The 22947-nt window shown below is 42.7% G+C and overlaps 1 protein-coding gene across 18 annotated transcripts in view; it reads right to left on the bottom strand.

Moving 5' to 3' along the window:
* The window catches only part of cast (calpastatin), a 61992-nt gene that overhangs the window by 9018 nt on the left and 30027 nt on the right, over positions 1 to 22947 (bottom strand). For 9 of the 18 annotated variants that reach the window (XM_079509448.1, XM_079509445.1, XM_079509450.1 and 6 more), the window contains 23 exons: positions 19314 to 19382; positions 17127 to 17207; positions 16599 to 16688; positions 15071 to 15166; positions 14069 to 14422; positions 13376 to 13420; positions 12990 to 13088; positions 12186 to 12266; positions 11266 to 11304; positions 9415 to 9501; positions 8931 to 8996; positions 7277 to 7417; positions 5607 to 5711; positions 5274 to 5390; positions 4552 to 4656; positions 3979 to 4071; positions 3464 to 3517; positions 2909 to 3013; positions 2279 to 2395; positions 1426 to 1533; positions 1121 to 1228; positions 719 to 826; positions 273 to 365 (listed from right to left, as the gene is read on the bottom strand). In XM_079509448.1, the coding sequence (XP_079365574.1) occupies positions 273 to 365; positions 719 to 826; positions 1121 to 1228; positions 1426 to 1533; positions 2279 to 2395; positions 2909 to 3013; positions 3464 to 3517; positions 3979 to 4071; positions 4552 to 4656; positions 5274 to 5390; positions 5607 to 5711; positions 7277 to 7417; positions 8931 to 8996; positions 9415 to 9501; positions 11266 to 11304; positions 12186 to 12266; positions 12990 to 13088; positions 13376 to 13420; positions 14069 to 14422; positions 15071 to 15166; positions 16599 to 16688; positions 17127 to 17207; positions 19314 to 19382 (2361 nt within the window). The remainder of the gene's footprint in view (positions 1 to 272; positions 366 to 718; positions 827 to 1120; positions 1229 to 1425; positions 1534 to 2278; positions 2396 to 2908; positions 3014 to 3463; positions 3518 to 3978; positions 4072 to 4551; positions 4657 to 5273; positions 5391 to 5606; positions 5712 to 7276; positions 7418 to 8930; positions 8997 to 9414; positions 9502 to 11265; positions 11305 to 12185; positions 12267 to 12989; positions 13089 to 13375; positions 13421 to 14068; positions 14423 to 15070; positions 15167 to 16598; positions 16689 to 17126; positions 17208 to 19313; positions 19383 to 22947) is intronic. The other 9 variants (XM_079509439.1, XM_079509451.1, XM_079509437.1 and 6 more) reach the window with 2 other exon arrangements.

The raw sequence follows: 22947 nt of genomic DNA, 5'->3' as shown, positions 1-22947 counted from the left end.
TAGTGTGAGATTTATAGATTTTGGGGCCTAAATAATATATTTAGAAGCTTTTTATCAAGAATTGATCAATGTCACCATGGTCCACATACTGTACAGTGTACTGTACAGTATGTGTTTTCAAAAGGGCACATTTGTCCAGAGGGAAAAGGGCAAGGGGTGTGTCTATCTGTGCACGCCCACTGAGCTCAGTACATAGTACAGTATGGTGCTGTAAACCTGGATTCACAACAGTAGAACATGCTGTAATCTAAAGAGGAACAGTAGAGGTCTACCTTGAGGTCCTCCTCTGTGGGGCGATACTCCGCGGGCAGACTGTCATCTCTCTCTCCCATCTTGATCAACCTCTCCTCCATGGCTTCCTTCTCCTGCAATAAACCACACGGGTAATTAACCCATTTAGGCCTGACCTCGAAATTAAAAAGAAAATCTTCTAAATAAATATTTTCACGATTTTTAAAAAATAGCAGATCTACAAGCTCATAGCGCGCCACCGAGTGGCGCGCTATGAGCTTGTAGATCTGCTATTTTTCAATAGCTAAATTATAACAATGTTTAAAACGCCAAAAGGGGTTCCCGCCCGCCCCAAAATGGGTTAAAGACACGTGGCAATGAAAGGGTGTCGGGGGCCTTTTTATGACTAGCACAGGCGAAAAAAAGAAAGAAGCATTAAATCTCTTATCTTTATAGACATTGTCCTTTTCCGAAGCGGTCGGTTTACCTTGACAATGTCTTTGGCGGGCACGGGGGCGACGGGCTCTGGGGTGGGTGTGATGTCCATCAGGGTGTCTGACAGGGCGTCTAGGGCGTTTGTTGTTCCCGATGACACCTGAGAGCGCAAGCATCCACATGCACAACACACGACACACGACACACACACACACACACATTAGTCCTGGTGTACGGTAAAGGTGGAAAAACGCTGCAAAAAAATCTGAAAAACACAGCAGTGTGCAGGGACCTTTACTGTAATGAATGAATGACAGTGTGCGTTTCAACAAAACCCTCAAGGCGTTTTGTTGAAACGCACACTGTCATTTTTTGTTTTAGCATTATTGTATAACTGTACCTCTGCACTTTTTTTTTTTTTGGCAAACTCTTAAAAGTATTCAATCAATCAAACCTGGCGGGACGTTTCTGTGGGGTGACTCACAGCAGAGCTGACTGCAGGAGCAACAGTGGGGGCCAAAAAGTCTCCCGCCAAGGCGTCCAACGCTGAGTCGGCACAGAGCTGGAGAGCACAGTGACAGAGCAACAGCAATGAGTGAGAATCACTGTAGAGCAGTGTTGACAAATTTTAATTTTAGTTTTATAGTCAGTCTCTTCATGCTGGAGGCGCTGAGGGGGTGACAGCCTGGTGTACAGTATGTATGTACCTGTGCTGGAGGCGCTGAGGGGGTGACAGCCTGGTGTACAGTATGTACGTACCTGTGCTGGAGGCGCTGAGGGGGTGACAGCCTGGACAGCTGGAGCAGAGGAAGACATCATGAAGTCTCCAGACAGGAGGTCCAGAGCATCACTAGTGTCCATAGAGGGCTGCATGGGGACAGACAGGCACACATTATCAGGGTTACCCAAACATTTTTTATCCATGAATTTACAAAACGTTTCCATAATATTTAACCACATTTCCAGGCCTATAACAATCATTCAGCGTGTGCAATGCCCAAAGACAGGCAATATAGCATATAATATAGAATGGTATAATTCCATGGTATAATGGTATAATTCCATTCCAAATTTCGTTACACGGCAAAAAACAACTTATGTTACTTATTTAGTGTAATATTATACATGTTTTGGAAAAAAAAATTATAATTCAATCAATAGCCAAAAACATATATGCATATCCAAATATTTTTTCCAGGACCCTTGATAAATTCAAAACCTTTGACTGGAAAATGTTTTTCAAATTTCAAAATATTTCCAGGAATTGTATGACGTGCGTGTCTTAGAATACACATCAGGTTTCATGATATCTTCGCTGTCGGGCAGAAACCTCTTATCTCCATAGTCCATACCCACTTTTTGTATGAAAAGTAGCAGAATCTGCAAGCGCATTTTGAGCTTGTCGATACGCTACTTTTGCCGTTTTCGAATTTGAACCGTGAACAGTAACCGTTTTGGACATATGAGGTTTCCACCCGACAGAGACGACATGCAGGTTCGTGACCGTTACTTTTCAACTGACGATTATGCATACGTAATTGAGCTTACAGAATGAAAGGCGATTATGTAATAATTATAATAATAATTGTGACAGGCAGGTTGCCAGTCTCACCTCAGGCTGTGGAGCGGGCAGGTCTTCAAGCTTGTCTCCTGTAAACCTGTATTCTGGAGGGAGGGTGTCTTCTCTCTCTCCAACAAGAACACCCTTCTCTGAATCCACTTTCCCCTCCTGTTCGCAGTCACACACGCATACCGCAACAATTATTGAAACAAATAGACAAATGGACGTATTGTGCATTTTGTGCCAGGTACTAGGGCTTTCACTTCTAGTAATTTTTGAGTGGTGCAACCACTCCAAGGAACAGCAATGTCTGTGTTAACCTATGTGACAACTCATGATGTGACTATGTATGTGACTATGAGTACCAGTAGGGGCAAAAGTGGCGCTGTTGTGCCAGAAACAGAGAGAGAGAGAGAGATAGTGTTGCACTGTTGCCTAGTGCTAATTACAGAGAGAGAGAGAGAGAGGCAGGGGGAGAGGGGAGTTGCACCACTCAGTTCACACAGGTGTGATTTTTACTAGTTGACTAGTTGCCTAGGCCTACCTATTATGTAAAAAAAAAATAGTTTGCTAGACTAGTTGCTTAAAGCCCTACCAGGTACACAGTAAAGTGTTAGTTTAATACTGAGAGTGTCAAAATGGCACTCAGGAGTACAGTATGACAGTGTTGGTGTTGCATACCGAGACTATGTCCTCAGGTCTGAGTTTAGGCGGTTCAGGTGCTGGTTCGAAAGCTGCCAGTGTGTCACCAAGCGCGCTAAGGGCATCCAGAGACATAGAAGCACCCTGAGGTGGGAAGGAACAATTTGTAATATACTGTAGCATTTTAAATCCTTAAAAGAAAAATCTCAACCTCAACCCCTTTCTGGACGGGAACCCCTTTTGGTGTTTTAAGCATAATACTTTAGCTATTGAAAAATAGCAGATCTACAAGATCATAGCGTGGCACCAAGTGCCGCGCTACGAGCTTGTAGATCTCCTATTTGTTTTTTAATCTTTGAATATTCTTTCACAGTGAACATTTTTAACTCAAATATTTGCTTCTTGGGGGGTCCCTGGAACAACATATTTTGAGATGGGGGTTGGCGGCCAAATACAGATAATTCTGAGGGTCCTTGACATGAAAAAGGTTGAGCACCACCGATATAGAAAGTTTAGAAACATAGGTTTTTCAGAAAACTGTTCGACCTCAGTCCAAAATGGGTTAATTAAGTGCAGACAAGGTGTGTGAGTTACCTCATCGGTAATGGGTTTGGCAGGGGCAGTTGGCGGTAGCGGACAAACTGTTTTCTACAGGAGGAGAAAAGAGCAGACAGTCAAAAAGCACATTCTGAGACCAGTCTGTACTGAACAGAACACTACACAGTTACAAATCTTGTGTCATCTTAACGCTGAGAGTAAAAATGACCCGTCTATGTTGCATTTATTTTTGTGAGAGATCCTGATAATAATAATTTTCTCCGTGGCTCTGACGCTTAATAACGAGCCCCCGTGCATGCGTCCTCAAGTTGCATGCGTGCCCATGTGGATCTGCTCAGAGCTGGAGCGGCCCCTCCTCCCCGGCCAGGCCTGGCAGTGAGTTTAAGTGTTATTTAGCACCAACATTAGGACAAATCAAACGGCGAAAGTAGACGATCTGCATGAGGAAACACGGCGCTCTCGTCGGGGGGAAGAATTCATGCGTAGGGCAAACAAAATGGTCAGCAGCAGCCCTACACAAACATTCAAACAGGACTTCAGTCTATCGTTACCTCTGGTATGGGAGCCTGGACAGAAGAGGACTTGGATGGAGCCACGAAATCTCCAGCGAGTAGATCCAGAGCTGACAGATCCTCTACCTTGGCCTAGGAAACACAAACTGCTCTCAGCAATAGATCACATGCCCTGACATCATCCACATCCAAGGATGTGAATCACTGGTTTCTTTCAAAACTGGCCTGAAAAAGCATCCGTGGAGATAAGATATCATTTCCCATTGAAATGAGGGGTCATACACTGCCAGTATACACTGTATTCTCTGCTCTGTTGATCAACTGAATAATACATTAGACCACAATGGACTTGTTTCTGTTATCCTTTTAGCCTAAATGTTTTACTGTAGCCGGTTTTACTGTACCCAATATAGTATTCAATCAATCAATCAATCAATCCATCAATCAATACATAGAGCCAGATGGGTGACAAAAAAAACAGTAACAATGCAGAAAGGTATAATCCTAATACGTACTGTAAGTGTATTTATGTATTACTCACGTATATACATGATATCATTAAAAGTACATTCCATCCTGACACATTCATAATAAGTGGTGGTTAATAATCACCTGTGTGGGGGGAGGGGCTGATGGGGGGGCAGCAGGGGCACACACTGAGGGGGCCAGGAAGTCTCCAGACAGGAAGTCCAAGGCCTCACCAGCTCCCATGGAGGGCTGCGTAGAGAAAAGTGACAGAGAGGTGCTTCTGTTAGTATTTAATTTATATATCACATGAAGTATCCTTTATATCACATCATGTCAGCAATCGTTTATTATGAGATGGAGCACGTTATGATGGGTAAGACCATCAAAGTTCTAGTTTTTGTGGCTGTTGCCTAAAAGTAAAACAAAAGTTGATGTAGGTTGGTACAGCATCACTCCCAGTACAACAATGCTTCAAATGAAAAAGTTACAAATATGACATTTCAGTCCCATGTGAGATTCATCGTCACATATTGAACTAATGACGGTCATATAGTGTAGGACGAAAAGGTCATGGTTTTAACATTTTGAATGAAAAACATAAAGTTCTACTAAGAGTTTATCTACTCTAACTTCATATTGTGAATTAAACGCTGAGATATAATATCAAGGTTTGAAGATAAGTTACGTCTGCGCCGTTTATAAGCGTTGCTAAGCAACTCGCGGCTTAAGACAGCTTGATGAGAACCAACAGTTGTAGAGAATCATTCAAAGTCAAGTGCTCTCAATCTTTGCTTATAGACCTGTTACAGCATGTGGCAGGTGAGACATTATAATGGGACTGACAGTTGTATATTGAGGTGTCTCACCTCAGGTTTGGGAGCGGGCAGATCTTTGACATCGTCTTCGGAAAACCTGTATTCTGGAGGGAGAGTGTCGTCCCTCTCTCCAACACGAACGCCCTTCTCCGACTCGACTTTGCCTTCCTAAAACCGGGAAAAAGGTCAAGGTGAGAAAGAGATGAAGAGAACGTTTAACACTATGCAAAAAATGCACAGTTATATCGAATCCTTCAACAGATTCATGATCACCCCAAAGTACACGTCCAACCCTAATTTTAGAGGCCAGGTAACATGCCACAGTACGTGAGGTTATCTATTGTGAGCCAAGCTAATGAAGGGTCAATAAAGGGTGTTCCGTACCGAGATGATGTCCTCGGGTCTGAGTTTGGGGGGTTCGGGTACTGGTTCTGGGGCTCCCAGTATGTCCCCAAGAGCGCTGAGGGCATCCAGAGACATGGAAGCACCCTGAAGGAGACAAGAGACAGTAATAATAAATCATCTACGTGGAGAGCCTTTGTTTTTGTTAAAGGACCACTTCACCACTTTTCAACCTATCTTCATATAATAGGTCCTCACTAATAATCATGAAAAAAATGGCGCAATTCTTTTCTACTCGGTCTGTGTCTCATAGGAGGGCTGTGGGCAGTTCAGAAACCCGTCCACCAGTGACATCATCGATGGGGAATACAAGCTAATAATAATAAACTGCAGGCTTTCTAGTCCTGAAAAGTTGCAATGCGAAAATGGAAGCCATCGTTCTCACGATAATGAAAATCTAAACATTTTTGTAAAAAAAATCGTGTTTAAAAAAATCTGCCTAATGATGATGATCTACTAGTGTATACTAGTGTCAAAGTATAGGAGTAAAAATGTATACATATTGTGAATATGTGCTGTATGAACTATTCTATTGATTGATTGAATACTTTATTAACGGTTTGCAAATAGTACAGTGATACGATTATACAACGGTGCAATAAGGGTAACACAAAAAGCCCTAAGGGCTTGTTTCCATTGCGGTCCTGTGTATTCAATTCATAGTGACGTTTAAAGACATACAATAATATACAAGACATCATTAACACTAGTATGTACAGTAAACAGTTGGAAGGGGTGGGGGTTCATTTCTGGTGTTGAGCTTGGACTTTGTTAGGACCAAGGACAGGTGCTCTTTTATAGTGGTGGTTTTGAAGGAGGTTAAGGAAGGAGTGACACTTTTTTTTTATGTCTGTCGGTATGGCATTCCACATTGTGGAGGCATAGCAGCAGAATGCATTTAACCCCATGTTTATGCCGAATCTGGGTTGAACGGTGAATCAGCGGAGCTCCTTCTGGTGCTGTGCCTGCCTGTGTGTGGCCCCCTTTTCCACCAAAAGAACTTTGGTTCTACATTTGGTTCCGTTCTAGATTCATGGAACCAGTTGGTGCTTTCACAGAAGCGGCTGCCATTTTTTGGTTCCAGTTCTGAACCAACTTTTAGGGTTCTGCAGTCTGCACCAATTCATTTTTCAGTGGAAACACTCTGAACTGGTTCAATATTAGGTGGGGAAAAAAGAACCAAACTGGTTCAACCCGGGTGGAAAAGGGGCCCGAGTGTATCTCCTGTACAACCCAGATTCGGCACAAACAAGGGACTAAATTATTTTCGCTCCTATGCCAACAAAATGTGGAACGCCCTACCAACAGTCATTAAGACATGCGAATCCCTTGACTCCTTCAAAACCACTCTCAAAGGGCACCTACGGATGGCTGCAATTCGAAACTGGCGCCCGTAAAATCTGAAACCCCCCCCACCCCTCCCCCCCCCTTTTTCCCTCACTGTATATGTTTATTTTCCCTTTTTACCTCCATTATGATGAATTCCTGTTCTGTTCTTTGTCTATATAGAAGTGTCTATTTGTACGTCTCTAAATGTTTTGATGAATTGAACATGGTGGACCCCTTAACAGCCTTTGTATTTGTGCTTGAAATGTACTGTAATTCTGCAAACTGTTAATAAATATTTCAATCAATCAATCAATCAATCTCACCTCGTCTGTCTTGGGCTTGGTGACCACGGGGGCTTCTAGTCCAGACATGAGACAGAAGTCGTCAGCAGCAGCTTTCTCCACCTTGGCTTTCTTGTCGGCGGGAGGCTTCCCAGGACTCACCTCCGCAGGGCTTTCAGGTTCCTGGAGCACATGCAGGAGAGAAAAGTGATGACACATGACTTTTCTACACGTGGTGCAAAAAATGGGCCCTAGCTGTCTCTAGAGCATGTGTTCCCAAACGTTTCAGGCCTCAAGTACCCCCAAAATAATCATAATTGGGGACACCCCAAAAAAAAATATATATATATTTGGGGACCCCGACCACAGTTTGGGAACCACTTGTTTGTCTTTATGTCTATCTGTCTGTCTTGATCCCTAAGTATGTCTGTCTGCATAAAAGCTGACCAATCGTAGCTCAGCATATTTTTGAGTGGCGCAACCACTCCAAGGAACAGCAATGTCTGTGTTAATTTATGTGTTAACCTATGTGACTATGTATGTGTGACTATGAGTACCAGTAGGGGCAAAAGTGGCGCTGTTGTGCCAGAAACAGAGCGAGAGAGATAGTGCTGCACTGTTGCCTGCTAATGAGAGAGAGAGAGAGAGAGAGAGAGAGAGAGAGAGAGAGAGAGGGGGGGGGGGGGGTAGGGGGAGAGGGGAGTTGCACCACTCAGTTCACACGGTGTGATTTTATTGATTGATTGAATACTTTAAAAGCCAGAAATGTAAGCAGTATGTGGTACAGCAAGTCATTAATGTTAAAAAATAATAACACAAAAAAAGTCCTGGGGACTTGTTTCCATTGTGGTACAATAGCATAACAAAATGTACATAAAAATATATGTCATCAACAAGAAAGTGCATGTACAAAAGAGATGAGCGGATTACGTTTACAGTACCTCCCCTTGTGGTCTCCTGATAGTGTAGCAAGTACGTACATGCCACAGCCCTGATGTACAAGTATACCCCCTGGACATGACGCTAGTACAGAACTGTGTGTGTATGTATTTATGTAATGTATAACGCTGTCTCTTGGTGCCCAAGACAAATTTCTCCTCGGAGACAATAAAGGCAATTGAATTGAATTGAATTGAATTGAATTGAATTGAATTGAATTGAATTGAATTGAATTGAATTGAATTGAATTGAATACAGTATGGACTCACTCACCCCCAATACAAGCCTTGGTGCTGAATAGCAGGGCTAACCATTTTTATAGTCTTTGTTTGGTATGACCCCAACCTCCCAATCGCTGGGCGGATAGTGGATACTCATTACTCCAACCGCAAGGCCACTGTGTTGAGTGTTTTATCAGTAGTAGCAGGATTAAATCAGCCACTAAAGCTTGCCCAAAGTCTAACACAAACAAGTCATGTGATTTTAATCCTTTGATTAATATGAGTAGTCATTATTACAACATTATGGATGTGTTCTGTACAGCACTTTGGCACAACGAGAGTTGTTCTCTATGAATACATTTGAATTGATTTCATTTTTGACATGCTCATATATCTACTCATATATAACATATTAGCTGATGTCCCAAAGCGGCTGAGTTCACCTATATCCATGCGTTCTACCGTGCATTCCATGCATTCTACGGCACGCTGCACACAGCTGTGCATCATTAGTTAGGTCCAGATGTTTACTGTACCTTGGCAGAGGCAGGGGGAGGTGGTGCAAAGATCGAGAAGACAGCAGATGAGGACGTCTCCATTTCCTACACATACCAGACAAAAATGACATACAAGTTAATTGTTTTGTCTTTGTCATAAAATGTAGAAATCACTAAAAATGTTATTGGAGATGATAATAATAATGATAATAAGTATAATTTATACTTTGATCCAAAGACTATCTACATGTACTATCAGTTAAATATAGTGTTGGTTGTCAGTCGACACCTTTTTCACTTGAAAATGTAATTTATTTTTACAGAGCGAGCTATTGTACTATGAATACCAAATTCCAAATTGAAATACATTTTTAAATTCTAATTATGATCCTCTTGTCAACGTAGTGTAAAAGACAGATACAACTGATTTGTAGAGATGCCTCAGTGGTGCTGTCATGACTCATGAGCTAAGTGTAACATTCTAACTTTAACGTCTAATCAAAGGTTTGGAGACTCTCCAAACCTTTTCTTCCTGGGGTGCTGCGGGAGGTGTGGAGCTCATGAAACCAAACGACAGAGAATCCAGGGCCTCATCTGTGCTCATTGGCTTCTGAGAATGACAAACAAAACAGTGCATCACTACACACAGAGCTTATCACTTCCACAGTATAAACCATGTAAAGTAAAATACAGTGAATCCCAATTCACAAAATGAATGTCTCAAATGACTTGTCAACAGCACAGAGAGAGGGCAAACCAGCTCTAGAAATGCCATGCAACGAAATCCACTAGAGGGCACATTGGACCGAGTAAGAAATACCTAAATGATCCAAAGCAGACAGCACTGTGTGAAGCAACAGTGAAGGAAGGGGAAAAACACTGCCCCACCCATTGCATTCCACACAACCTAAATCACAACTAAATTCCACTCAATGAAAACATTTGACGTATCATTCTCGCTTTGATGTTGCTACATTATATGCCCAATTTGAGAACCGTGACATACTGTACGAAAGCAAAGACGCAAAGACACACTTACAGATTACATTTACAAAGTAGGTTACAGTCTGCATCTATGCATTATATATTAATGTCCTACTTGATCATACTACAGTGTCACACAAAGGCATCAAAAGTAGCAGATCTGGAAGCTCTGCTACTTTTGCCATTTTAAATTTGGATCCTGAAGAATCATTGAAGTTTTGGACATACGAGCTTTCCACCCGACAGAGACGATATTTGAACAAGATAACATCTGGATTACATAAGTGCCATGTGTCTGTATAGGCAACAAGCACCGATAGAGATAATAAGACAAAGTAGGCGTAGCCTTCATTCAGATCAGAATGGGTGTGTGTGTGCGTGTGCGTGTGCGTGTGTGTGTGTGTGTGTGTGTGTGTGTGTGTGTGTGTGTGTGTGTGTGTGTGCAGTGTGTAAAGTAAATAGTGGGAGTGTGATGGGAGGATCATGTAGAAATGTGTGTGTTTGCCTTGCGTTTGTGGGTGGGACAGCAGTGGTGGAAAGTAACTAAGTACATTTACTCTGTGCACTGTGCATGTCTGGGGTAACTTTTACTTCACTTGAGTATTATGATTTTTCAAACTTCTAGTCGATTACATCTCAGAGGAAAATATTGTACTATATAATAATAATTTGCATGTTTTACCCATCCTAGGAGCAGTGAGCAGCCGTGGGTGTGAAGCACTCAGGGAGCAGTTAAGGGGTTAAGTGCCTTGCTCAGGTTGACACTTTGGACACATTGCTGAGGGCTGGAATAGAACCTGGCACCTTTTGCCTTCCCAGGCCGGCTCTCTAACCAATCAGCTCCACAACATTTATTTAGCAGCGTTTAGTTACAAGCTACTTTGCGGATTTAGATGATTAATAATTAATCAAATTATTAATGTAGAATCTTTGAAATAGCAGATCATGTGTGCACGTTGTGAGCTTGTATAAAGTATGCGGTCGGGACTGCCTACAGGTGTGAATGTGTACGGTTGCTTGTGCGAATGGGTTGGGCAGTAGAAAAGCAAATGGGTTCAAGGTGGGTCCTCTTTTTATTATTTGCTGAGCCAACACCCCACAATGCAATGCAACATTCCCTACACCAGAGGAACCAGAAGATCATATGGTCATAGAAATGGTATGTGTACAGTATGTGCGGGTGTGTGTGTGTGTGTGTGTGTGTGTGTGTGTGTGTGTGTGTGTGTCCACAACAAGTATGCACTGTATGTCTTTGTTACTATATGCAAGCTAATGACTATTCAGACAGTGATTACAGTGTGTGTGTGTGTGTGTGTGTGTGTGTGTGTGTGTGTGTGTGTGTGTGTGTGTGTGTGTGTGTGTGTGTGTGTGTGTGTGTGACGTCACTTACAGGCTCATCCTTTGGTTTGACATCTGGCTGAGCTGGTGTCTAGAAAATGCAGAGCAACACAGAGTGAATTCACAAGTCAGTTATCATAATTAACATTTACACCTAAACAGTCTTAAATATGCACATAAATCTATCATGGCTTACTGTTGAGAATAGATTACATTCACGTATTTTCACCTTTTTACTTTCAATTGACAAAAAAAAACAGTATCTCTTTGACCAGGTAGGATACGTAAGAGATTAACTTGACCATATGACTAGACAAGCCAGTTATCCAGTTCAGGTGTTCTGGTAACACTTAAACCAAGTACAAATCTTCTCAAATCTTCTATAACCTATAGAGCTATAATAAGATGGAACTCATTGCCGAATTGCATAACCAATAAAAAATACAAAATTCACACGATCAAGTTAACCCATTTTGAGCGGGAACCCCTTTTGGTGGTTACATACATTATGTTATAATTTAGCTATTTAGAAAAATAGCAGATCTACAAGCTTTTTCAGAAATAGCAGACCTACAAGTTCATAGCGCGCCACCGAGTGGCACGCTATGAACTTGTAGGTCTGCTATTTCTGAAAAATCGTTAAAATGTGCCTCAAATCTTTCAGAAAATTGTCATGATTTAGAAAACTTCTTTTTTAATTTCGATGTCAGGCCTGAATGGGTTAAAAGAACACCATATGCAAATAAGCCTGCAATAATCCCCAGGGGTACATAATGTGTAATTTAACTACTTTCATTGATTTTTTTTTTATTTGTTTAATTTCGATTATATTGATTGTGAATAATTGTAATTCATGTCTTTGTTAAAATGTTTGTCTGTGTCGGACCCCAGGAACAGGATGAGTAGCTTTTGTCATGGCAAAAGCTAACAGGGATTCCCAATAAACAATAAATGTAGTTAGTGGTGACTGACCATATCTTCGAACCTGTAGCCTGGAGGGAGTGTGTCCTCCCTCTCTCCACAGAGAACGCCCTCCATGCAGTTGATGCCATGCTGTCACACACACACACACACACACATGCAATGCACACTATTACACACCTGGATTAACCCATTAAGACAGTGGTTCCCAAACCTTTTCGTGTCAAGGACCCCCAAATGAACATTTATTAGGCCACCGACCCCCCATTTGAAAACATATGCCAGTGACCCCGATAAGGGAGGATTTTTAGCAGTGATTCCGAAACATATTAATTTCAAGGACCCCCAGTTTCACACGCATTATGCTACGGATCCCCGATTTAATGGCATTTCTATCTCTGGTACCCCAATTTATATTGTAAAACCACTGTTAATATAACTGTGAGAGTGTACAAATGGAACCAAATTTGTTTCCATTTGACCTCCCATCTGAAACATGTTTTGTGTTAGGGACCCCCCAGAAGAGAAGATGTGTGTGTTAAAAAAATCACAATCTTTCCAAAATGTTCCAAAAAATAGCAGTTACTATACGTATAAGAGCACACCATGCGGCAGGAAGTCACGTGCTGTGAGTTTGCATCTCTGCTATTTTTAAATACGGGTAGCCAACGAAAAAATGACAGATGCTTTCCCAGTTTTAATGCATTAATATACTCTACCACACAGTTAAAATAGCGTTTTAAAATAAGATACGGATCTCAGCTTGAATGTAATCATATCAACATCATCAACTCGACTCAAAAGCACACACAAACACACTTTATATTAAACACACGCACGCATGCACACACTGACCTCCGTGACCTCTGGCCCAGTGTATACAGGTGGGGGGGTGGGAGGTTTTGAGGGGGCTAAGCTGCTGGCCAGGGCATCAAAGGGGTCCTCAGAGGGCGCCTGTAAAATACAAGAAACACATCTCACCACGCTGTAGAACACACACACACACACACACACACACACACACACACACACACACACACACACACACACACACACACACACACACACACACACACACACACACACACACACACACACACACACACACACACACACACACACACACACACACACACACACACACACACACACACACACACACACACACACACACACACACACACACACACACACACACACACACACCTGTATTCTGATGGGTGTGTGTAATCCTACTGTACCTCTTTGGCTGCCTTGACCACTGGGGGAGCAACCTCGACCTGCACCTGCAAGTCAGACCAGGAGAGTCAGCATACTAGGCTAGGCTGGACGATATAACCAGGCCTGGTGCCAGAGGGGTACCGTGCCAGAGGGGTACCGTGCCAGAGGGGTACCGTGCCAGAGGGGACCTGACACCCTCATTTGCAAATTCTACCCCCTCAGTTTAAGTTGTATGTAGATATTGTTTTACTATATAAAAATGGTGTGCCCCCTCGCCACTTTCAACTGCACCCTCAGTCATTTCATCCTGGAGCCGAGCCTGGATATAACTGTAACTATATATATATGTGTGTATGCCTGAAAGTATCCACGTTTTTCAAGGATTAGAGGGGAAGATTCAAACTAGCGCTGGAAACCGACGCCAGTTATTATTTATAACAATAAAAGGCACTTAAACAGACTGAGCCGCTCACTGTGCTTTCCTTCTTACATCCTAAATCACTCTGCATCCTAAAACACAAAATGTAATGTAACATTAAAACCATTCTAGACACTTTTGCTCCTCTGTTAACACTGCCTATTGCATAACACGGTCTATTTAATTGTGCATTATTACATAGAGAGCAAACACAGTGCTGATGGTGCGCTTGACTTACAGTATCAGGCCGTACCAAACAAATATACATCACAATTGACAGACATTATATAACTACCTTGCTCTGTGAAGGTTTAGTCTCCTCTGCCTCTCCCTTTACAGAAACACTCGCAGTTGCAGCAGCTGAGGCAGACTTTGTAACGTTAGTGGGATCGACTTTGGCAGGACTAGGAGCCGCTTTGGCGGCATCGACTTTGGTAGGAGTCTCTTTAATGGGATCTACTTTGGTAGGACTAGGAGCGGCTTTGGCGGCTTTGGCGGGCGCCACTTTGGTAGGAGCCACTTTGGTAGGAGCCACTTTGGTAGGAGCCACTTTGGTAGGAGCCACTTTGGCGGTATCCACTTTGGTCGGAGTTCCTTTAGCTGTATCCACTTTGGTCGGAGTCCCTTTGGCAGGAGCGACTTTGGCACTCTACAAGGCAATGCATTTAAGATGATTATAGATCAAGTAGAAAACAGAAACTCGGGGTGTTTCCCACAACATCGTCATTGGTCACAACTTAAGACGGCATTATGATGGAGGAACCATGTGAGCAAGGCTTTGAGCATCCACCTCAAGCAATCCCTGAAGCCACCAGCATGACGGCAGCCGATGACGTAGACATGCAATGAAATGTGGGCGGAGAAAACACCTCTCCCGCTTCCCGACAACACCTGAATCCTGCCAGCTGTGGTTTGAGTGGGAGTGGCAGTGCAACAGCAAGTGTGGACACAGCACGAGCTACAGTAAAGACCCTCCTTCCCAACCAGTCAACTCCAGCGCAGAAAAAACAAGGTGTGAAAGTGTGAAGCAGAGAGACGTGCTTCCCTAAGGAGATCTCCTGCAACGACAACATATTCAGAGCGATGATGACGACCCTCCCGAAGCAAAGGATCATTCTGCGTGAGAGCAGCATGCAGTCTCACAGCAGCCTCTGTGGCACAACGTGGATGGAGGGTAAGGAGAAAGAAATGGAGCAAAGAAGACCAAAGAAAGCACCGGAAGTTTTGAGCAGAAGAGACTTGGAGACAGAAGAGTTTGAAGAGCTCTCTTAACGGCGCTCTGGTGACAGAACTCTACCTTGCTGGCTGTGCCTTTGGGAGACTCTTTGGGTTTGGTTGGAGCGGTGGTGGCTCCGCTGGCAGGGGCTGCTGGAGCTGTGGCTTTGACCGCAGTCTACAAACAACGCAACAATTACTCAACATGTTGACACAACAACGCACAGGGAGCGCATTTAAAATATCTCTCAAAACATTATTATAACATGTACAGTCAAAGGACTCTTGCTCAAGGTTACAGTAAAGCAGCATAAAGAGGTATCTGTTGATCTATGGTCAGATCATTGCAATTTGTATTCATTTTAGGTAGGCCTGTCACAGTAATTACATAATAATCGCCTAATCGCAATTATTTGAGATAATCACAATGTTTATATATTTTCAAACATTTTCAAAAATACTGGAATTAGCAGATCTACACACAAAAAATTGCTTCACATCTTGTAGATCGGCTACTTTAACTATTCATGTTTTAGTTATTTGTCATATCTTCCCTGTGCACCCTTTATGTTTACAAAGCATAAAAAGTCAAACAGAAATGTAATTTTGACAGAAAGCGACAATTTTAATCGTCAAGTAAAATGTAATAACAGTGACAGCCCTAATTAGTTTGCCTTGTGTTTTGAGCGGCCCGGGCTGAGACTAGTCTGACCCTTGATCAGCGAGCAGTCAACCAACAGAGAGGAACCCATCTAGACCTGAGGAGGCTTCTGAATCCTAACACTTTTCTAGAAAGCGGTTGTTATACAGACACTCAGACAGTGCAAATGTCTAAATTGACACACGTTTGCTGACCCGGATCGAAAGGTATAAAGACGTACTGTGTAGTTTACAACAGGTCGAAACGGACCGATTTAGGCCTGACGTCGAAATAAATAAAAAGTCTTCTGAAAGAATATTATATTCAAAGATTTGTGCCACATTTTCACGATTTTTCAAAAATATATATTTATATATATATATTTTTTAATAGCTAAAGTATAACATAATGCTTAGTTAAAACACCAAAAGGGGTTCCCGTCCAGAATGGGTTAAACCACTGACTGATCAAAGCGGTTAGAACAAGAGGTTTGAGCTATACAATCAGACTTTCATGTCAGCGTGAAGTAGATGATCTTCTAGGCCACTGGTTCCCAAACCTTTTAGCTCAAGACCCCAGGACCAAAACTAGTGAAATAGCATATTATCTATAAGCTCACAACGCATCGCCCCGCGTTGGGAGCTTGTAGATCGGCTAGTTTCACTACTTCTTCAACGTTTGTTTTCTAATTTATGGAATTTCTTATACTTTTCTTTGATGTGTACATGAAATTACTGATTTTCTTTAATTGAATTTAGTTTTTAATTCATGACATTTTTTAATTCTTTGGTATTTTTTATTGAAAATGTTTTGAAATAATAATACAAATAATAAATGAAGGGACCCATAAAATTGTGTCCGCGACCTACAAATGGGTCCCGACCCACTGCTTGGGAAACAGTGATCTACTGTAGGCCTGGGATCACAGACCAACACTCAATAAGAAGGAAGCGAAGGCCAAAAAGGTTACCTTGGGGATATCTTTAGTGCTGCCCCGCGCCTCTGCTGGCGCCATGTCAATAACAGTAGCACCGGCTACTGTAGGAGTAACAAGAGCCGTCTACAAACCAAAGGAGCGAGTGTTTTAGCACATGTTATGAAAATGTTATGAATATTATGCCCAGCTCACAGTACAAATACAGCAGCATTCACTGCAAGCACAGCGGTCTCGTGTTGAGAAAGAGCAGGTTCTCAGCAAGCGGCCATTGTGAGAAGCGGGAATGGATGTGTGCAGCGCACCCCGGAGGAACCCACAGAGAAGAGGAGGAATGTTTTACAAAAAGGCTTGGGATGAAAAGAAAGAGATAAAACCACAGCATCATGGAAGAAGGGTTGTGAAGTCAAGAGGAGTTGCCACGTAACCCGGGGAATGAACACCCAACAGTGATGAGTCCCAAATGAAGGATGAAGTGTTACTGTTGTGTACAAACACCAAACAGCCAAAGAAAAACAAAAAAAAAGCCCCACACGCCGCTTAGCAGCCACAATAAAAGTGTACCTCCGGCATGGCTTTAGGTGTCACTTTCCCAGTGGTCCCTGTCGTCCCAACAGGCTTTGCAGCCATGCCTGATGATGCCGTCTGTAACATATTATCAAGTAGTGATATCACATCTTCTGATATATCAACTAACGATAATAACTTCTGTGACACATCAAGTCTTTTTTGTTTTGCTCATACAGTGTTCTCTGTCACTCCTGATCGCCTTCGGTACAAGCTATAACAAGTGTGTAGCTGACAGAGAATGAATCATCACAGGGTAGAGTGTAGGGTTATAATGATCACAGGGTAATCATCGTGTAATTGACAACACACTAGTGAGTTATGTTGTGTGTACATTTCGTCGTCACCGCCGTATTAATGATGTTAACGTGAGCAACGCTGCCGAGTCCCTCTCTAGCAGCTAGTAGCTGGCAGGGAGGGGGTCACAAAGGTCAGATTCTAATGAGAGACAATTATAACTCATGGGGAGTTTCCATTGAGTCCCGCAGGATTTGCTTGTTTATGAACATGCTCAGAAAAGAATGAGACATAATATGAACAAGATTCAATGGAGAACAGAAAAATCCTCATTATGGGCCGGGCGGCTGGCGTAGCTGTCTGGGCACCTTGGCTGGTAATCCAGTCTGGCAGTGTGCCGTGGGTTCGACTCCCGATCCCGACGGCCTATACTGCGTGTCACCCCCCCCCCCAATCTCTCTTCCCATTTCCTGTCAATAAAAAGAAAAAAGGCGCAAGCAAAAAATATATATCTTAAAAAATAAATAATCGCTACATTTGGGTCTATTTGAACACTCTGAGAGTTTGATTAATGCTGGATATTTTGCTGTGCAGGTTGGAAGAGCTGCTGCTCTACAGAACTATTTACTTTCCCCGCTATTCAATTTGACATTTCAGGCCCTGTGTGTCGCATTTGGCTCAGAAGCTGTTGAATGGCCTCTACACTGAATAGAAGTTAATTACGAGCAATAAAGTTTGAAAAGAATACATCAGTGGTCTTATCTGAGACCAATTCAACATTGAACAAGGGTTAGACACCTGCAATTGTGCTCAAATTATACCTAAATCAATTGCGACACACACCACAGTACATACTTAATCAGACTTAACCTTCTTTATGCCTTATGTCTGTTTGAACAATTTACCACTAAGAATGTGTTGAGTTGAGCTGTTTCTACTGAGCCTGTGTGTTTGTGAATATTAACTTCCTTGAGGCGTCTGTATAAAAGCTTTTTGTGGAGGATCAATATTTAGAATTGTGACATAACAGAGAAAAAACTCATGATACAATGTTTTCCACATTATCTCCGTGAATGACTGAGTCTCCTTATAACTGGAGCTAGAACGTGTTACAAAATGCCTTGAATACTTCTGTTCAATTCTGTTTTGAAAATCCACAAAACCACCATAAGAACTTCAAAGCCATGTGTTTTCACTCAAGGTCATTGTTGGGGTTAGTACTGCTTTCCCCCGTGCCGAGACGTTGGGTGTTTCCTCAAGTGCTTGAATGGAAGGAAAAGGAACGTTTTCTTTTCTCCGCATTGCACCTTAAGAGGATGCAGCTAACCATGTCCACACTGAACCGAGAAACCACGGAGAACTCTTAACACGCTAAGCTACAACAGGAAAGGATAACAATACCCAATGTGACCCAGATAAGATACGGAGAGTGAGGGGGCGTCAGTTGGAAAGGTTATCACACTTGGGGGGAAAAGTACTTAAAAGGGGAATACCACTCATTTTCAACATTGAACTATGTCATTAATATACCTTAGAGTTGTTGTGTGGAAATAATAAAAAGTCCCCTAAAGTATTTAGCCTAGAACTGGAGGTCTAGAAGGTGACTGGAGGTGACATCACAAAGATGTACTCTTTGGCTTGCAAAGTACATCTTCATGATGTCAATGATCACAGGACCCCAAGTTCTAGACCTCCAGTTCTAGGCTACACAGAAGGCGGGGACTTTCTTTTAATTATTTCCACACAACATCTCTAAGCGATACAGTACAGTATATGTACTGTACAAACAATGTGTCCAAACTAGGTACGCCAGGGTTAATGGGTTTAAAGAAAGAGAGTGAGAGAGATGGGGAGAGAGAAAACTGAAGGAAGAGAAGAGGACGCAGGGGATGGAGTAGGATAGGAAAGGTTATGCAACATGTGAGACGAACGCGCCGTCATACGTACCTCAAACTGAGCAGGCTTCACGGAGGAGACCTGGGCTGCTGCTGTGGGCGTGGCCTGGCTGGGCTGCGACTACAGAACATAAGACAGACAGACAGACAGAGAGAGAGAGAGAGAGAGAGAGAGAGAGAGAGGGAGAGAGAGAGAGAGAGTTATTAGAGTGCACCGAGTCAGTCAGTCAGTCATAATGATTTCAAGATCCACTGGAGCCACACACAACAAGCATCAATCTGGGCTTGTTGAAAAGAGGCACACACACACAGCAGAATAAAACATTCCATGCAGCCCATTTCTGGATGCAGAGGAAAATATGCAGATAATTTCTGTTTGCCACAGCGTACAACAGCATATATGTTTAAAAGACAATTAGAGGAAGATGTTATGTATAGAGAAACATCCTGCCGTTGCTACTGTACTCTAGAGTCTCTAGACTAGACTAGACATTTTGGTCCGATGGCAGATTTTGGAGGGTCTTCTTCGACCACCGATCATTCAAACGTTTCTAATAACATATCCAACTAGATAAAGTGCCCCTCCACCAGGGCAGGTCAGGTTGTGGCCTCCTGGTGGCGCTATAATAGGCCAATGTGAAAAGGGTGCCATTTCTTCAAGTTCTTACGCCTTGGATGACAATTGGATGATTTGATTTTTGTTTTGCAAAAATCCACCTGTTGGTGGCGCTATAACAGGCCAATGTGAAAAGGGTGGGATATATTCCTCAGCCTAGTAGGAAAGTCTGTGAAAGATTCCACGTAAATTGCACGCTGCGTTCATGATTTGAAGCATTTTGTTCCAAAAATGTGTTTAGCAAAAATCCACCTGTCGGTGGCGCTATAACAGGCAAATGTGAAAAGGGTGGGATATATTCCTCAGCCTAGTAGGAAAGTCTGTGAAAGATTTCACATAAATTGCACGCTGTGTTCATGATTTGAGGCTTATTGTTCAAAACGGGCCAATCCTGCAAACGTTGAAAGCCAATGTTAGCCAATTAGGATGGAATATGAAATATCGGACAGATCCGGCTTGAACACATGACTATAGAGATAGTGTGTAACGATTTGCGGGATTTTTGGACAGAATCTGGAGGAGTAATATCAACAAATTGTTTTTCAAAAGTATGCCTCCTGGTGGCGCTATAACAGGCCGTTCTGGAAAATGTGGGGCAGAGGTTCATCATTGGCATCCAGGGAGTGTGTGTGCAAAATTTGGCATCGACCGGGTTAACGGTGCCGGAGATTAGCTGTACGCAGACGGACGGATGGACACACACACACGGAGGGAGTGCAAACCATGCCTTCGGGCCTGGTGGAGACAATAATAAATAAAATTGGGAAAAAACTTTAGCCCTAGACAAAAAAAAAAGTACATATACAAGCTCACAACGTGTCACACTAATGCAATTCTTAGATCATCTATTTTTAAGGCTTTCTCCTACTCCTATACATGCTGAAAATAGGGAAGTGGTAAAAAAAAATCAGCTGCATGATTGCAGATGCCGATGACGTCAAAAGTTCGGTCTGGCTCTACTGTATAAATGACTTATCTCCCTCTTACTCACTGTGTCACACACTATGGCCCTGAATCCACAATTAATGTTTTATCTCCAACTGGCAGTTTGCAGGCAATATAAGAATGAAACACTACTCTAGTAAATTCTAACCAGGAAGGGAGTGATTTTGTACGACAGTGGAGACTGGAGAGAACAATAATCATCCTATGTTTCATGTTGGCCCTAATAGTCACCTTAGCAAGTTTAATGGGACACTCCTCAGTCGACACCCACATATACAGTAACACAAACTTAAAGTAGTCCAGAGGGTATTTCACATCTGTCTCCAAAGAGCGCCTGCACAGTTGGCCTTTGACTGAGGAATTTGGTGTGGCCATATTTCTCACAGCCAAACATAACATTAGAGGAAAACCTACTGCATCTAAATGTTTTATAAGAGAAGTTATGTAAGAAGACTAGAGAGAGTTCAAACGCATTGTGCAATATTCATCTAGTGGTGGGTAGGTATATATGTGTATATGTTGCATGCATGTTCATGTGTGTGTGTGTGTGTGTGTGTGTGTGTGTGTGTGTGTGTGTGTGTGTGTGTGTGTGTGTGTGTGTGTGTGTGTGTGTATGCGTGCGTGTGAAGCTAGGTTTGCTGTTGGCAGGCGCCAGGCTGGCCACAGTAGTCAGCAGGTGGATCACTCCTGATCCATTCACAGCATGTGCAGCGCAATACGTCTCTCCACCCATTCTTCACCACTGGGTCAGAGGTTACTGTAGTCACTGTAGTTTCCCCGCATACTAATAAGACAGGATGCTAATACAGCCAATTGTCTAAAGCCATTCTATAATTATAATAATTCTATAATTCTGCAAAAGACTCTGAGACAAAAGACTCTGAGACAAAGACTCTGAGACAAAAGACTCTGAGACAAATCAGACAATGCAGTGGAGGATGTGTTTTTAGTGCTGTATTCATTGCACAATTAGCCTTTAGTACCCCGTTTACTGGCCGCTCTATTCTCATCTCAGCTGCTTATGGAAGCTCTGCTTTGACAGGGACACTGATATGACGAGTAATAATGGCAGAATGACATGGGCTTTATTAGGGTGGTTAAATGCAGTGGAATGAGCCCTCAGCTTATTTCAAGTATGACTACAGCCTGACTTTGGAATCGGCACCGTGTCGCCCGCTGGCTCGAGTCCCAGTACTTCTGTTCTGCTGCCGATGCTAAGAGTTCATCAATAGAAAGTAAAAGCTATGTATGAATGGTTTGCTGTGAAACCAAACCATACAGCCACAGTATTAAACAGTAGCAGTGTGATGGTATAATACTGTGTTCTTTTATCAGAGGCTTCGTGGTCCGTGTGGAAAGAAAACAAGTAGCTGCCATCTTCAGCACAGCACTTCTAACCTTGTTAAATAAACTAGGCTTAAGCCTCTGGGTGTCACAACCTGTCAAGCAAGCTTGGACGTACGCACAGTAAATGTAACACTCAGGTGATGGTATGGTTAAGGTGCGCGTGCATGTCAAGTTCCTACATTTTCAGGACCAATTCTAGGATCCTAGTTAATAATGATGACCATGTTGAATCCATGTGGAAACAAAACAAAAATAGATTATAGCCTAAATTACTATCACCCTATCGGTATAATGCAACTCTGATGGCACCGAGTTGGCAGAGAGGCGATATTACATGGCTGCTGTCGGCACCGCTGCCTTGTTCTCCATTGGTGTCTACTAGGGTCCTAGGGTCCTGAAACTGTAATATATCATAGCAGCATTGGGCTGTGGGGTCACTGGGGTGGGTAGATGGTGGGATCAGGGTGTCAAGAGGAAAGGGAAAGATAGCGTGTGCGTGTGAGATGAAGAGTGAGAGCATTTTCTGGGCTGACAATCTGACATAATTTCCTACCATCTCTGTACAAGACGACAGACTGTGGGAACTTCTATTTAGAAAACGACTGTGCCATACCCATACCCACTGTACATTACCCACTGTACATTACCGGCAGTGAATGTCAATGAATCACTGAATTCAATCAACGAACAACTTCACAGATTACGCACAGGCAGACAGGTGATGAATTTGACACATTGTCATGTGTCACAACAACCGAACCGAACCCATGCTCGGGGA

Source organism: Electrona antarctica (genome assembly GCF_951216825.1).
Source record: "Electrona antarctica genome assembly, chromosome: 9".
Taxonomy (NCBI): domain Eukaryota; kingdom Metazoa; phylum Chordata; class Actinopteri; order Myctophiformes; family Myctophidae; genus Electrona; species Electrona antarctica.
Note: the sequence above shows the minus strand (reverse complement) of the source record. Positions and strands in the feature narration are given on the sequence as shown.